Below are 14,997 nucleotides of genomic sequence, written 5' to 3'. Positions count from 1 at the left end.
CAGGGCAAAACACCAACCCACACAGTGGTCTGCAACTGAGCGCCCTCAGCAGCCCTCAGCAGGAGCCAGGTTGGCTGGAGAGCTCTCCCATGAATGGTTTCTGCTGGGCTGGGCAGACAATCGGCCCACCCCTTCTCTCTGCTCCCGCTCACCTGATGAGCACACACTGGTTGTCATGGCGCTTCCACAGGCAGCGATAGCACTCATTGGCTATGGCGAAGATGTGCGGTGGAAGCTCGCCCAGGTGGCACCTGCTGTACTGCTCCATGGTAGCGCGCTCGTACAGGCCAGCGATGGGCTGGTAGGGGTTCACTGATGCGATGATGGAGCCGATGTAGGTCTGCAAGCAGAGGGGAAAGATCAGGTAGCGTTACCGGGACAGTGAGGCCAGGCTCGGACCTGCACTTCTCCTGCTCTGCCTTCTGCACGAGGGAGGGGGGTTGAGATCCAGCGAAAAAATCGTTTCACTCTGTCTGCCTCAGCACCCACTGTCCACCCTAAGGTATACACCCTCGACACTGCGCAAAAGCACGGAGCAGGTTCAGAGCGGGCTTTCAGGAAGAGGTTAACGGCGAACTAGGATGGCACTGAGCCCAGACCAAATCCCTGTTCCCAGGTGACCTCCCTAATCCCAATCCTTTCCTGGCACAAAGCCTGACCAGTTCCGGTTCCCTTCCTCCACTCCGAGGCTGTTATGAAACAGCAGGTGACAAAGGCAGAAAATAGAAAAAAAGGGCAGGTGGCGTGGGGAAGAGGGTACGGGCGCCATTGAATGAGCAGTTTCTCTGTGGAGAAACTTGTGGAAGTCAACTGCTATCAACCCACCGCACACAACACGGGGGATGTCTTTGAAATGGTTAAAAATCACCCCAACGACAAATCCTATGCTAGGGTCTATCAGCCACAGTTTTGGTTTCGTTTTATTTTGTTTTGTTGTTTTTCAAAACAGGTATCTCTAGGTATACCTGGCTATACTGAAACTCCTTCTGAAAGACTAGGCTGGCCTCAAACTCAGATCCGCCTGTCTCCGCCTCCCTCCGCCTCCCTCCGCCTCCCAAAACTAGAATAAAGGTATGCACTACCATGCCTGGCTACACAGCCACAGGTTTTTAAGGATGACAGCATCCTTACTCAGACCTTCCAGAGCAGTACAGCACAAGCTAGGTTCCCCTGCTGAAAGCCCTATGTCCCCTCCACAGAGACTTCCACTCGCTGGCCCTTCCGCATCTAGGTTCCCAGTTTTCCAGAGTCACACAGAGCAAAGGCAGTACATCAACACTGGGAATCAGCATCCTGCAAACACCTTCCCCTCCTAGGGAGCACACCTGCTGTGGCTTTTCAAGGACCAGCATGCCTTCTTTCTTTCCCATGTGTTGAAACCCTGACCACAATGCCTAAAATAGCTTTGAAGACAGAGGTCTTTAAAGAGTGATTGATTTAAACTCAGGCTCTTAGGGGTATCTGAATCCAATTCTGCCTGGTGTCTTCATAAGAAAAGGCCAGCTGGACACACAGAGACCCCGTGGATGCACACTCCAAAGTGGGCCAGTAGAATATGTAGAAACCTGCTGACACTCCGTTCCTAGACCCCTTGCCTCTGGAACCATGACATATGTTGTGGGGTATGGTTACTGGAGGCAGGCAGGCCATACATGGGCCTGACCCCATCAGTATTCAGAACCCTAGGAAGATATGCAGTTCTATGTTTTTTTCTCAAGCGAGGAAACTGAGACAGGAGGAGGAAGTTTTAACAACAGCCATGGCGTCAGTACATGATGGGGATGAGATCTGAATCCAGCCAACCTAATTCTAGAACCTTCTATTACCACATTCATTAAAGTACAGCAATCCTACAGGGCAGGGAGGGACAACAAAGGTAGCCAGAAAGTTCAAACATTCTGAGAACACCTGTACCTCATTGCAATTTTAAGTGATCTGTATTCACATTAACTGCCAAGAACACCAGGCCAAGTATTGTATGTTCAGTCTAACTTTCTTCAAATATAAAAAAGGTCTAGGTTGGGAAAAAATTAAACTAAAACAAGATTTAAAACATAAATGGCATTACCATGGTAATTGCACTCTAAGATTTATAACCAAAAAGAACAGAGAGCAGATACTTAAATACTTACACACCAGCATTATTCATACAGCCAACGGGTGTGAAACCCAAAGGTCCATTGTCAGTTCACAAGGGAGAAAGCTATGGTACATCCATACAATAGAATACTCTTTAGCCTTGAAAAAGGAACCCGGTAATTATAAACATGCTATAATACCAGTGTATGGAGTTTGAAAGCATACCAAGCTAGAGATATCAGATACTTCTAGAACAGGCACATCTACAGAAACAGGAAGACAGAAGTTGAAAAGCAGTGAAGAGGCAGAACTCCCATGGTAGGGGAGGAGCAATAGGTAGTCTGTACCAGGTTTCCATTTGGGGTGATAAAGATACCCAGGAACTAGACTGAAGTGTGGGCTCTTCAACATCATGAATGCACTAGATCTCATTTGTCTGCAGACTTATGAACTTATGTTCATTGAAGTTCACCTCAATTAGACAAATTAATGTTTCTCTGTAAGTAAATGTGCCTGTATGCTCTAGAAAGTCTAGTTCTCTTCGTCATAGCTCTGGAGAGGAAATTAGGCAGAAAAGGAAAAAGCAAAACAAAACAAAACAAAAAACAAACACAAGCCAAAAACCAGAAGCCACCCTGGGGAAGGAGTTGGGGCAACACTGGCCACAGCACAAAGGCATTCAGCCATGCTGGTGAGCCTCTCAGCTCAGCGACTGGATTTTCCTTCCCTCAGAAGGTTTGGACCACATCTCCCTGACAGGCAAATGGCATCAGGTGGAGCTGTACCTGACTGGTAAAGACTAAGCACTTGAAGCCGTGGGGGTGGGGGTGGGGTGAAATTCAGAGGCAGAGCGTTTGCTTGACACGTTCAAGGGCTGGCTTTGATGCCCAGTATTGACAAGACAAATGTCTTCCTTACAGTCCCCCTCCCCCCTTTCAGTATGCAGGGTGGCTACAGGTCTTCCAACATGAATGCAGGAGCTTTACTATTTCCACATACGATATCCATACTGCACCAGTGCTTCAAAGGACTCTGAGCAGAGATTCACGTTTTCCCGTAAACCGGGCTGGCTTTATTCTCCCAGTTCAGGTTTCCCAAGTGCTAGGATGATAGCCACGTGGCCCTGCCGACCTTATGGTTCCGGGATTTTAGTCTACGTCTTTCTAAAACAACTTAACCTGATATTCCCTGATCTAGGTGTGGTGGCTTGAAAGCACATATACCCTCCAATATATATATAGGCTCATATATTTGCATGCTTAGTCCTGAGTAGGACTATCTGGAAGGATTAGGAGGTGTGGCCTTGCTGGAGGAGGTTTGTTACTGAGGGTAAGCTTTCCGGTTTCAAGGGCCCAAACTAGGTCCAGGCTCAGTCAGCCTCTCTTAATCTCTCTCTTCTCTCCCTCCCTCTCCCCACCTCTGCCTGCAGATCAGAATGAAGGAAGCTACTTCTTCTCCAGCAGCCTGCCTGCCTACTGCTACATTCGCCACCATGATGATAATGAACTAACCCTCTGAAGCAGTAAGCAAGCCTCAATTAAATGCTTCCAATGAGTTTCCTTGGCTATGGTGTCTCTTCATAGCAATAGAACAGTAATTAACACACCCAGCGAGGAGGGCCATATGCATACCATGGGGCGGGACCTTAGCTGCCAAACAAGACCCTTGGGCAGGCAGAGGCCAGTACTCTGACCTCTTCTGGCAGACAGGAAGAAGACGCCTCTACAATTCCTTGGTGGGTGAATGAGGGTAAGGACGGGAATTGGGTTTTGATAGACACCCCTGTGGACTAACAGCAATGGTTTCTACCGCCCGCCAATGTGCAGAACTCACTCAGCCCAAGATCCCCCATCTCTCTCCCTCCATCCCACGTCTGAAAAAAGCTGATATAAAAGCTCAACTACTTTTACACAACTAAGTATGCACGACATAACAGGGGTCAAGGAATGAATGAATGAATGAATGAATGAATGAGTGAATGAATGGGCTGTGTATGGCAGAGGGGTTTCACAGCTGCCCCAGTCTCTGTTAGCACACTCTCTGATGTCCACCTCATTAGCAAGTTGCCTAGATCATTTCTCAGGCATCATCTCCCCACCACTCAGCTATGTGACTGCATTCTCAGAACAGTGGCTTCAGCCACAGAAGGGTCCTTACCAGTGAACTTTAACTGTCATTGCCAATGTAGGTGGCAAAGCACACGTCTGAACCTCACAGCAGATGTATGTTTTGAAAGAACCACCATGGTCATGGCTCACGATACTCTATTCAAACAATGAGCTTCGGCATTTGAAACGTAGTCAAAATAAATATGGTCAAAGGCACCCCCAACCCCCAACTAAGGGCATCACTCTTCGAAAAGATGGTTTTGTCTCTAAAGCACGGGCTGTGTGCTTAGGGTCAGTAAATAACAAGAGATCTCCGACAAGCAGCTAAGCCACAGGTGGAGGAAGACAGGCCGGGTGCGGGGCGGAAGACAGGGCGCTGGAAGAGACCCTGACAGCTGGGAAGCAGCACTGCTCGCAAGCTTTGATCATTCTGCGCTCTATAAAAAGATATGATTACCACTCCCAAAATGGCCCCGATAGCTCTGCAGCTTAAGGCTGGGGACACATGCAGGTACCAGCTCCTGCATGTTGCATTCCAAATTCCACAACGCTAAATAACTCCAGTCGTTTTAATGGCCGTCCAGAAATAGAAAATACATCCTATTTGGAAGCAAATTAACTTTGCCAGAAAAGTTCCACATAACTCACCCTCAAAAAACATAATAATTCAGAACAGCCACTGCACATGTGGCCCAAAAGTGTTAAGAGAAACTCACTGTGTTTCGACAACATCAAATCTACCAACTAAGGGCTTGTAAAACAACAGAACGTACCTATATCTAACCCATGGAAAATATAATATGGAAAATATAATTTGATTTCACAGAACATGTGTATGATAAAAACAAAGCAGTGCTTAGTCTTACATGTAACTTCTTAGCCTTTTGACTAAGATCAAGACTGCACCCTGTATCTAAGACCGACATGGTAGATGGACTTTCACAGGAGGAAAATGGAATAGCCTGCTCCGTCCACTCCACACATTGGCTTGGCCTTGCAGTACCTCTAGGAGCTGTGTATCCCACCTTCCTGTAACCTCAAGGATAGCTTAAAACCTCGTAGAAGCCACAGACTTTAGCCATAGTGAGTTACAGACATGGAGGGCTATACCACTGGTGGACTGTCAGAGCTCCCTTCATGGAAAAGGCTAATCTCAATATCATGGTCTGGAGAAGTTCAAACACTTGGTCCTCAGCCAGGGGTCACCTTCCCTGATACATGGCCTAACCTCTCTAAACCAAGATTCTGATCAGCTATCGCATGGTCCCCTCTGTTAGCACCCAAGTTTACTATCTGGAAGTGCTCTGTAAGTTAGAGGTGTTTATTCCCGTCATTGCTAACAACCCTTTTCGTCCTATGGTCCTGCAAGGGTACACAGAGATCAAGTAGGCTGAATGTACCAGAGAAACCAGTTAGCTATGGTTCATGCGGTGATGTATTTTTTGCTGAAGGAAAAACCAGTTAAGTGGAAATCATTTATTGGGGATTTATTTCTCACCCATCATTTCCCCTCTCCTCTTGGCGCCATGCCAGTTCAATACAGCAATGATTCACTTTCTGAATCTTTACCTTGTGTGAACTACAGCTTGAAGTCCATATTCTCAATGGACTACCACACCCTCTTCCCCTGGATGCCCAGAAATGGCTCAGAAGCAACATGGAGGGGACAACCTCTTCTGAGCACCTGTTTCCCCACACCAGAGCAGACCTCGACAAATGGCAATTCAGCGATCTTGTAGAAATTCAGACTTTAGGGCCAACCTGATGCCTCAGGCATGAAAAAGACACTTGTCAGGAAGCCTAATGACAGTTGTCCAACCCCCAGGACCACAGTAGAGATAGAACCAGCTCCCACAAGCACTCCTCTGATCGCCTCATGTGCACCATGGCATGATGGCATGCGCTTCTCTGACTCTCCATGACTCACCAAGGAAAATGTCATTGTTTTCCAACAGGTTAATGGGTCAACACTCCTCCCAGACCTGATGCATCCTAACCTTTAGCCCAAATCTGAGTTCTCCTAAAACTATGTGTTTTCTGCCATCACATTTTGGTGAGTTGCCTTGGCCACCCAGTATGCAGCTTTTCTTCATGGTAACTGCCATGAAGAAAGCCCTTGAAATGCCTTGAAAGCCCTGCACTGGATAAATGTGCTGTGGTGGTTTGAATGAGAATGGCCCTCATGGGCTCCCAGGGAGCAGCGCTATTAGTAGTTGTAGCCTCGTGGGAGGAAGAGTGTCACTTGGGAGTAGACTTTGCCCCTCAAGCAGGCCTAGTGGCTCAGAGTTTCCTCCTGTTGCTTGCAGATCCAGAGGTAGAACTCTCAGCTCCTTCTCCAGCACCATGTCTGCCTGCGTGCCAACATGTTTCACGCCGTGACGATAATGGCCTGTTTTGCCAGCTCCAGTAAATATGTTCCTTTGTAAGAGTCGCAGTGGTCATGGTGTCTCTCCACAGCCATAGAAACCCTAAGACACGCATCAAGGTATTTTACTCTTTGCATACACCCGTCTGCTGCCTCGAGAGCTTCTTTGCGCCTTAGCCAAATGTCCCCAAGTGCTCCAAGGCCTAAGACTTGCCTGAGGATCAGTCTCTGCTGCTTCCTCATCCTGATGCTCATCCACTGGAGTCAGCACACTCACTGTCTCCCTGAGTTCCAGTCAGCGGCTTGCTCGTGTCTGTCCTCACCAATCAATTAAGTGCCTTCCACTTCTGCCATCTTTCAACACAAAGCTACTGTGGACAAGAGGAATTCTGCAACCCCGGAGCCTAGTGCAGAGTCAGATATTCAGGCAAGGCTAACTCAATATGGACATCCTGGAAATATATATTGCCAATACCCCCACCCCAATATACTCATACGTTTGTTCCATTCAAGGGTGCTCTCTGCTCAGTACCTTCTGCATAAGAAAACGATTTGCCATGGTTTGATTTCACCAAATGAAAACATTGCTAAACAAAAGAACATTAAATGTTAAACGTCTATGGATTTTCAAAAGATGCCAACATCATAAGAGCTCGGCGACTGGTTATAGACTCTTCAACATCTCCACTTCCCACTGAGTGAATTTATGTTTCAAATTCTCCTCCTGTTGAAAAGAGTCTGAACCAAAGGAAAGACAGGGTGTGTGCGGAACATCACAAAAACGCAGGTCCTAATTGCCACCATCGTGTGCTGATGTAGAGACTGCCAGCTCAAGGGCCCAGTTTGGTAAGTTTTAAGAAGACACAGAACCAGCCAGATGGTTACAATTACATCTTGGCAACACAAGTCTTGATTTCAAGTAAGGGTAAAAAAAAATGTCAGAACACAAGAGCCTCCTCACAAACCACACCACACTCGGCTGTTCCTGGTGTGTGTCTTGTGCCAAATCCAGGCTAAGCACCCAAGTCGTAGGCTCTCCTGACATTTGTGACAAGGAGAGATTTAAAAAACAAACAAACAAACAAACAACAACAAACAAAAAACAAAACAAAAACCCCAGACACTTTAACAAGGGAAGGAAGCAAATCAAGAGGTTTACTTAGGAAGGAAGACTCAGCTCGTGGGAATGAAATACAAATTTTGATTATGGTGCGCCCCAAACAGAAACCTCCACAACGTGATCTTCCTGTCTTTGCGTTGCTGGCGTTTTCTGCCAGAGGCAAACTCCACTAACATCTGCTGAAATCAGCAGGCCGCTAACTGGCTGGGACCTTTACGTTAGTACATTTTTCTTCCTCGAAGCAAAGCGACTCAGGAACAGCACAGCGGTCTACACCTTTACACACTGGGGCTGAAATGCCACCTAGCCAGGAAGGGCTTATTCTTGAAAAAGCTAAAAACACAGGAGCCGTAGAGCTTGTGGAGATGTATCTTCACACACAGCCTCGCTCTGAAACCCAGCGCCATTGATTCTGACCTCTGCTGCTGTTTGCTCAGCAAGACCAGCAAACTAACCAAAGAGCTGGGCGGAACACAGAACTGCTTCCTCTGGGGCCCTCCTCAATACCATAATTGCAGGCTCCCCGCCGCTCTAGTGATGTGGTCTGGACTCATTCCTTAGTTGTTGGGAGAGTTGTCTCCTCCACAAAACTGACTCAGGACTGACACAGCCCATAATGGAGGGCATGTCAGTCTCCTCCGTCTGGCAGAAAGCAAAGGTACCACACCAGCAAGCCCAGCGCTCCCCACTCCCGGACACAGAGCTTACGGCCAGCACAACGGGGACCTCATCAGCTCCAGTCAGCACCGTGCTGGACAATCTGAGATGATCCAGGCCCCAGGGATGACTAGGAGAGGCCTCCAAACCCCACGAATCCTTTCCAGTCTGCACGAGGAGCTGCCAGGACTGTTGGTGTCATGCCATCCTGCCACCATGCTTGACAAGCCAGGAATCCTTCCTCTGCCAGCCCTGCTGCTTCTTACCTAAGCTAAGGCCTTAGCCCCATCTCCGAGCTGCTCTAAAACCGCCATCTCTTCATGGCTGAATTATGCCAATATTCTCGGCTAGCAGGCTGTATCCACATCAACAGAGGCAATGTGGGGGCTGTGCCATCAACTGCGCACTTTCAGATCAGCTTGAGGGCAGGAGAGGCCTCCCAATTCTGATACTCATGACAAGTTGGGCCAAATAATACCTTATGGTAGAGGCTGCCCACTAGGTTGGAGAGAAGCAGTTGAGGGCCTCTAATGGTTAGGTATCATTAGCATCTCTCAAGTTAGCTATAGTAATTAAAAATGTCTTCAGATACAGCCAAGTGTCCCAGAGAAGACAGTCATCCAGTTGAAAGCAGATGCTTTGGGATTCTTTAACCTTGGGTACCTATCCTAGCTAATTTCTCAACATTTCCCAGCGAACATCTGGTTCTATAATCAAGGTCAACTTTCTCCCAATTTAGTGAGGCTCTCATGTCCAACAAGTTTTCATTCTTGTGTGGTATGTTTATCACTGCTCCTCAGGAGGCGGGAGGGGAGGAGAGCAGGAAAGGGAGGCCCTCCTCAGATTCCCAGCCCCACCCAAGGACCATCAATGAAGACCAATGGGCATTTATCAAGTCAAGGAGGCCCACAATCGAAGCCGAGGCCATAGTGAATAGCTACCATGCAGCACAGAGGACAGGAAGTGTGGTCTCTGGTGTAGAGGAGCATGGAGTTCCAGGTAGAAGGTTCAGCATTAGAGTTGAAAGTGGGGTTCCACAGGCAATGTCAGATGAAATGGAGGATGCAAACATACCAGTGGTGGGACAGACAGAACCCCGTGGGCCTACAGACATGACCAGAAAAGAGTGCTTGGTTTCTCTTTTCCCAGGGCAAGCACTGGGCAGGGGTACGCCTACTGACAGGAAGAGTTAAGGAACCTAAGTCATGGCTGGGGCTTGAGACAGGGTACAAACGAAGCTTGACACTCTCCTCTCTCCTGCCCCTCAGGGAGAGGTGACCTCTGGGTCTTCAGCATCTATGCCGTGCAGTAGGCTTTTCCTTTCTGCTAACCTGTCGACTGAGGTCAGGGAGATGCTCTCAACTTCTTCCAAAGCCCCCGAACGTGCTGCCAAGTCCCAGGCTGGGGTTCTCTAAATAAAAACTTGTTGGTATGAGATGAATAAGTAAGATAAGGAAATGTAACCATTAAAGGTTCTGAAGCATTCACTTACTCCATTTCAAAACAGCTCTGACAGAATGGGGATATGATCTCTGACATTTACAAAAACAATTTATAAGACTTGGAATTTCTGAAAGATTAAATTATCCATATGGAGCTCATTGGCTTATGAAGAAAAGTAGGGGGTTTGGTTCTCATGTCTCTCTCAAACCTTTTTTTAAGTTAGTTTACTCATTACTTCTTTCTGTAGAGGATGGTAAATACTAAACAAAAAAAAGCAAGTGGACTCCACAGGCACAACTGTAAATGCAGCTATGGACCTTACCCTTGGCTGCTCTATTGATTTGTTTAACTTTCATAAATTTTTTTTAAAAAAATGTATGTGGTGTATGTTTATGTGTGCGTTCATGTACATAGGCAGGGACATGTGCTCATGTGTGCATGTGCACAAGCGTGAGGAGGCCAGAGGCTGACGTCAGCTGCCTTCCTCAACCACGTTTCACTCGGTTTTTGAGAAACAATCTCTCTCTGAAGCCAGAGCTCACTGGCTTTGCTAACCATTCCCTCAGGATCCGTGTCTTGCCCCGACTCCAGCACTGGTATTATGGATGCCTGCTGGCTTTTACTGGCATGCTGGATACTCAAGTGCCACCCGCTTATGTGGCAGGTATTTGACTGACCGAGCTGTCTCCCCAGCTCCCTGGTTCTGATCTAACTGTGAGACTTAAAAGCTGTGACCATTTCTGAGAGAGAGAGAGAGAGAGAGAGAGAGAGAGAGAGAGAGAGAGAGAGAGAGAGAGACAGAGAGAGACAGAGAGAGACAGAGAGAGAGACAGAGAGAGACAGAGAGAGAGACAGAGAGACAGAGAGAGACAGAGAGAGAGAGACAGAGAGAGAACACGAACGAATGAACACATGCCCAGAGGAAAGACGTGAAGCCACAGAAGGATTTATAACTAACAATCCAAGGAACAGGAACGTGGGTGGCTCTAGAAGCTGGGAATTGCCCTCAGGTGCCAGTCAGGAATAAAAAACAGACGTCCATGTACAACTGCATATGATGGAATTGTGCCAGCAAGGAGAATGAACAGGAAATGGATCCCCCCTTAGAGCCCCCAGCAAACAGTGCAACCCTGCAGACACCTTTACTTGAGCTATTGAGATGCCTTTTATCAGTCATGCCTAATGTAACTAGATAGATTAGCAATTTTATGTTATGTCAGAAACAGAAAATTAAGACAACATCCTGGGCAAAATTCAAATAAACCCTTAGATGTGTTAAATAAACAGGCAATGCACGGAGGCGGGACACAGGGCAAGTGGTGGCTTTTCTGACAGCGAGTAGTTTGATTCATCAGAGTACTTCACAGGACTGTACCTCCTGCAAAAGCTACAGCAAGGACAAAGGCATGGGGCACCCTTTATGGGCAGTACACTCTTCCACACATCTCAAAAAGTAAGCACACTGGAGCATAACTGACTAATTTTAATTGCAAAATTAGGGTATAAAAATTGTGTACTTTTTACTCAAAAGCGATGGAAAAGAATTTCACATTACAAAACAGGACCAAGACCGTATTCAAAGACTCACTGGGCAATTTAGCTATCAGGTTTAACATTATTATCATGAAAAGGGAAAAGAGTGGGGAAAGGAAAAAAAGAACTGTTCTAGAAGGCCCTGCTTTTAAAAGCCTTGGGATAGATTTGCTTCTCCTAACTGACCTACTTTCTTATCAATTGAAAACGTGTAATAAAGACTTCCATCTATTTTCTTCTGATAGACAGCATGGGTTCCGAAACACCTGCAAGAGGCAGATCGGGACAGTTTTTTTTTTTTTGAAAACTCAACCTTCTTCTTCTCTCATCAGCGAAAGGAGACTATTTGTAATGTCCACCATATTCACCTTTTAAATGCTTGCCACATAAGTACTAGGCACCTGGCAGCATCCTTGGGTCAAAAAAGACAAAGTAAGTCATTAGAAAGCCTAGCGTATAGCTGCATGACAGGTCTGAGTGTTGAAAGTGAGCACAACAGGGCAGTGGGCAGCATGTATGCCTGTCAACTCACTGCCGACACAGTCATGAGGTTTTTGACAGGACCAGAGAGTGGACGCATAGCACTGGTATCCGCAAAATGCAAATGGCATGGGCACTTTACACAAACTTGTAGAAGGGCCACATTTTCTAAGGGACATAGGGAAAACACTGTAACTTGAAAGTTTAGCATCAGCAAGCTCTATAGTCAGGGAACGGAGACACAACTGGCTTCCTCTATGTAGGATCGTCTGAGTGGCAACCAGTGGACCAGACTGGCAAAGATGACATCATTACAGTGTATGAGGAGGTAAAGAAAGAGACTTTCCTTCCCGCCATAGAAAACTGAGCATGGAGCCCACAAACATCTCACATCTCTTCTCTCACCCCTTCCTCCATCTACGCATAGCCAATCAGAGGACCACATATTCAAGGCTGGAGATTATCACTAATCAAAACAGTATTGGCAGTGTTAAATACACCTCCTAGGGCACAAAACTCAATAGTATTTATGATCCTAGTCTTCAAAAGAAAACTGTATAGAACTGAACATGGCACAAAATGTGTAAGTGGCTGGTATACTTTTTAAGAAGCTGCTAACAGACAGACACAAAAGGGGATACAAACAGAGTGATTAGCCTCAGCAGGTAGGAGAATGTATTTCAATTTCAAAAAGTAGTTATAGAAGTAAACTTAGGACTCATTTTACTTTTAATTCTGTGCACATAGAATTCTGTGTGTGTGTGTGTGAGTGTGCATGCGTGCGTGCGTGCGTGAGTGTGTATGTGTCTGTGTGAGTGTGTGTGTCTGTGTGAGTGTGTGCGCATGCATGCGTGTATGTGTGTCTGTGTGAGTGTGTGTCTGTGTGTGTCTGTGTGTGTGTGAGTGTGTGTCTGTGTGTGTGAGAGTGTGTGTGAGAGAGTGTGCGTGTGTGTGTGTATGTGCATGTGAGAGTGCAGTCTCCTTTGGAGACCGGAAGATGGCATCAGACCCCGTGTAGGCGGTCACGTGAGCTGACTCTGGGAAGTTCTAGGTCCTCTGAAAGACCAGTGTGTGCTTCAAACAGCTGCACCATCTCTGCAGCCTCGAAATGAACTGAAAATATTACTTTCTTCACACTTGCTCTACATATTACTTATAACCTAAATTTTTTTTTTTTTTTTTTTTTGGTTCTTTTTTTCGGAGTTGGGGACCGAACCCAGGGCCTTGCGCTTCCTAGGCAAGCGCTCTAACCACTGAGCTAAATCCCCAACAACTTATAACCTAAATTTAATCCCATGTCATGAAAGCAGTGAGAAAAATGTACACGAAGGTTTTGTAGCTGCATTTTTCCATCTAAAACAACAAATAGGAATCCTGCAACTTAGAAAGTTAGATTTCCATGAAGGTGAATAGCACCTCAGGATGAACCCTAGAGTCAGAAAAGGCCAAACACCCACCCCACCCCCAAAATCACAAAAACAGAAAAAGTCAGAAGAGAAAGAAGCTTGGATTAGGGCACTGGTGTCTCCTTAGTTGAGGAAGGCCAATGAGTCTATATGATCTCGGTGTGGAAGATCACTCAGCAACAAAGCACAATGTGTGCCTTCACAGGAAGCAAGAGGGTGAGCCAGCTCAAACTACAGGGAACCCCTCAGCAGGAAGCTGAAGAGAATCTATATTTTTCCTATGAAGTTTTTGACAAAACTTTTAGAAAACATAGTTTTTTTCTGAAAATAATGAGAGGTGCTCGAAGGTCAGGAAATATTCTTGGGACATTAAGACAAAAACTCAAACTGGAAGGTTTCTTTTTATGGGGGGTGGTGGGAGGTTCTGGGGACAGACACCAGGGCTGGCGGAGGCTGGGCAAGCACACGGAGCTACAGGTCTAACCCTGTAGAACTCACATAGATTTGATTCCTCTTGTAGCGCTGGAATAGGTTGTACATGATGGAGCCTCCGTGGAGCTCGGTCAGGGAAGCCATGTCGTCAACACCTTCCTCATGCAGGGGGTGCATAGCTGTCACCTTCTGGTTTGTGATTGTACTCTGCTTATAGGTGAACACCTGTGGGCACAAATGAGTGACACTTTTAGTTGCAGTGAATGACTTCTCCAGAAGTGCCCACACTAGGAAAACAACCTCGGGGACAAACACTCTAAATTTTAGAAATGCATTTTTTCCCCATTTTCTTTACGCCATCTATATATTTTCTAAAGGAAGAAATTTTTTGACAGTAAACTTTCAAATAAGTTGCATCAAGTAGCAAGCATCCTCTGGGACTCACAAAACTTTAAATTCACAGTTTATTCCCCTTCAAGTTTCTTTAAAAACCACAGAACTAACTACAGGCTGGAGAGATGGCTCAGTGGTTAGGAGCACTTGTTCTTCTTGTGAAGGACCCAGGTTCGGTTCCCAGAACCCACATGGGGGTCTCCAAACACCCATAACTCTAGTTCCAGGTGACCTGATGATGCCCTCCTCTGAAGTTCAAGGGTGCCAGGCTCATACACACAGGCAGGCGAGACACACACGCACATAAAATAAAAACATAAATCTAAAATAATTTTTTCAAAAGAAATTGATGAGGCTCTTTTAGGCGGGGACTTGTGTTTCTGACCGTTTCATTCTGAATCATATGGTAGCATCAAAACTTCATAGTAAAATTCTTCAATTTAAGTATATTAAACTATACAGATTATTATTCCAGCAGTTTAAATATTCCCTCCATGTGTTACAAGACTGTCACAAACCATTACATCAATGTGTAGACAATGTTGTCAGTACTCCTTCTCCATCAGGGCGTGTACCATGAGTGAATTCTTGGTTTATCAGATGATCTACCTCATGCATCCAAGCGAGAGCGATGAGTACCACACACATGTAGTAGCATGTATGTCAAGCAACGCTCACATGGTGTGGTTCGTTACTGGATTATTTCTGAACTACATGGTGCTCATGTACCACAAATGACCAGAGATTTCAACACAGCAAGTTATGTTCTGTTTGTCGACCAAGTCCAACCTACTTTACACATAAATACACATCTAAAAGTGATTTTTACTATGGAGTCCATATCTTCATTTACGTTCAGAGTTTGGATTTGTTTTTGCAGTATAGGAAATCAAAACCGAGGTCTAAGTTCAGCTATATCCTTGCTATTAGAACAGAGTTAATAGTTTTTAAGCTATGCAAGCTTCCCATAAATAAAACAAG

General features: G+C 46.0%; 1 protein-coding gene, 1 long non-coding RNA gene and 1 pseudogene across 4 annotated transcripts in view; 2 read left to right on the top strand and 1 right to left on the bottom strand.

Moving 5' to 3' along the window:
• Myo10 (myosin X) overlaps window positions 1-14,997 on the bottom strand; it is a 202,235-nt gene that overhangs the window by 99,138 nt on the left and 88,100 nt on the right. For all 3 annotated transcript variants that reach the window (NM_001401822.1, XM_087621816.1, XM_087621818.1), the window contains 2 exon segments: window positions 153-340; window positions 13,690-13,848. In NM_001401822.1, the coding sequence (NP_001388751.1) occupies window positions 153-340; window positions 13,690-13,848 (347 nt within the window).
• Window positions 210-3,635, top strand: LOC134485861 (uncharacterized). The gene is made up of 2 exons (XR_015671200.1): window positions 210-364; window positions 3,509-3,635. It is a non-coding gene; the product is annotated as an uncharacterized LOC134485861 (long non-coding RNA).
• On the top strand, window positions 5,056-5,212 carry LOC147996134 (U2 spliceosomal RNA; annotated as a pseudogene).

Source organism: Rattus norvegicus, chromosome 2, assembly GCF_021556685.1.
Source record: "Rattus norvegicus strain SHRSP/BbbUtx chromosome 2, alternate assembly SHRSP_T2T, whole genome shotgun sequence".
Lineage (NCBI taxonomy): Eukaryota > Metazoa > Chordata > Mammalia > Rodentia > Muridae > Rattus > Rattus norvegicus.
The sequence above is the reverse complement of the archived record's forward strand: the minus strand, read 5'-3'. Positions and strand labels throughout refer to the sequence as shown.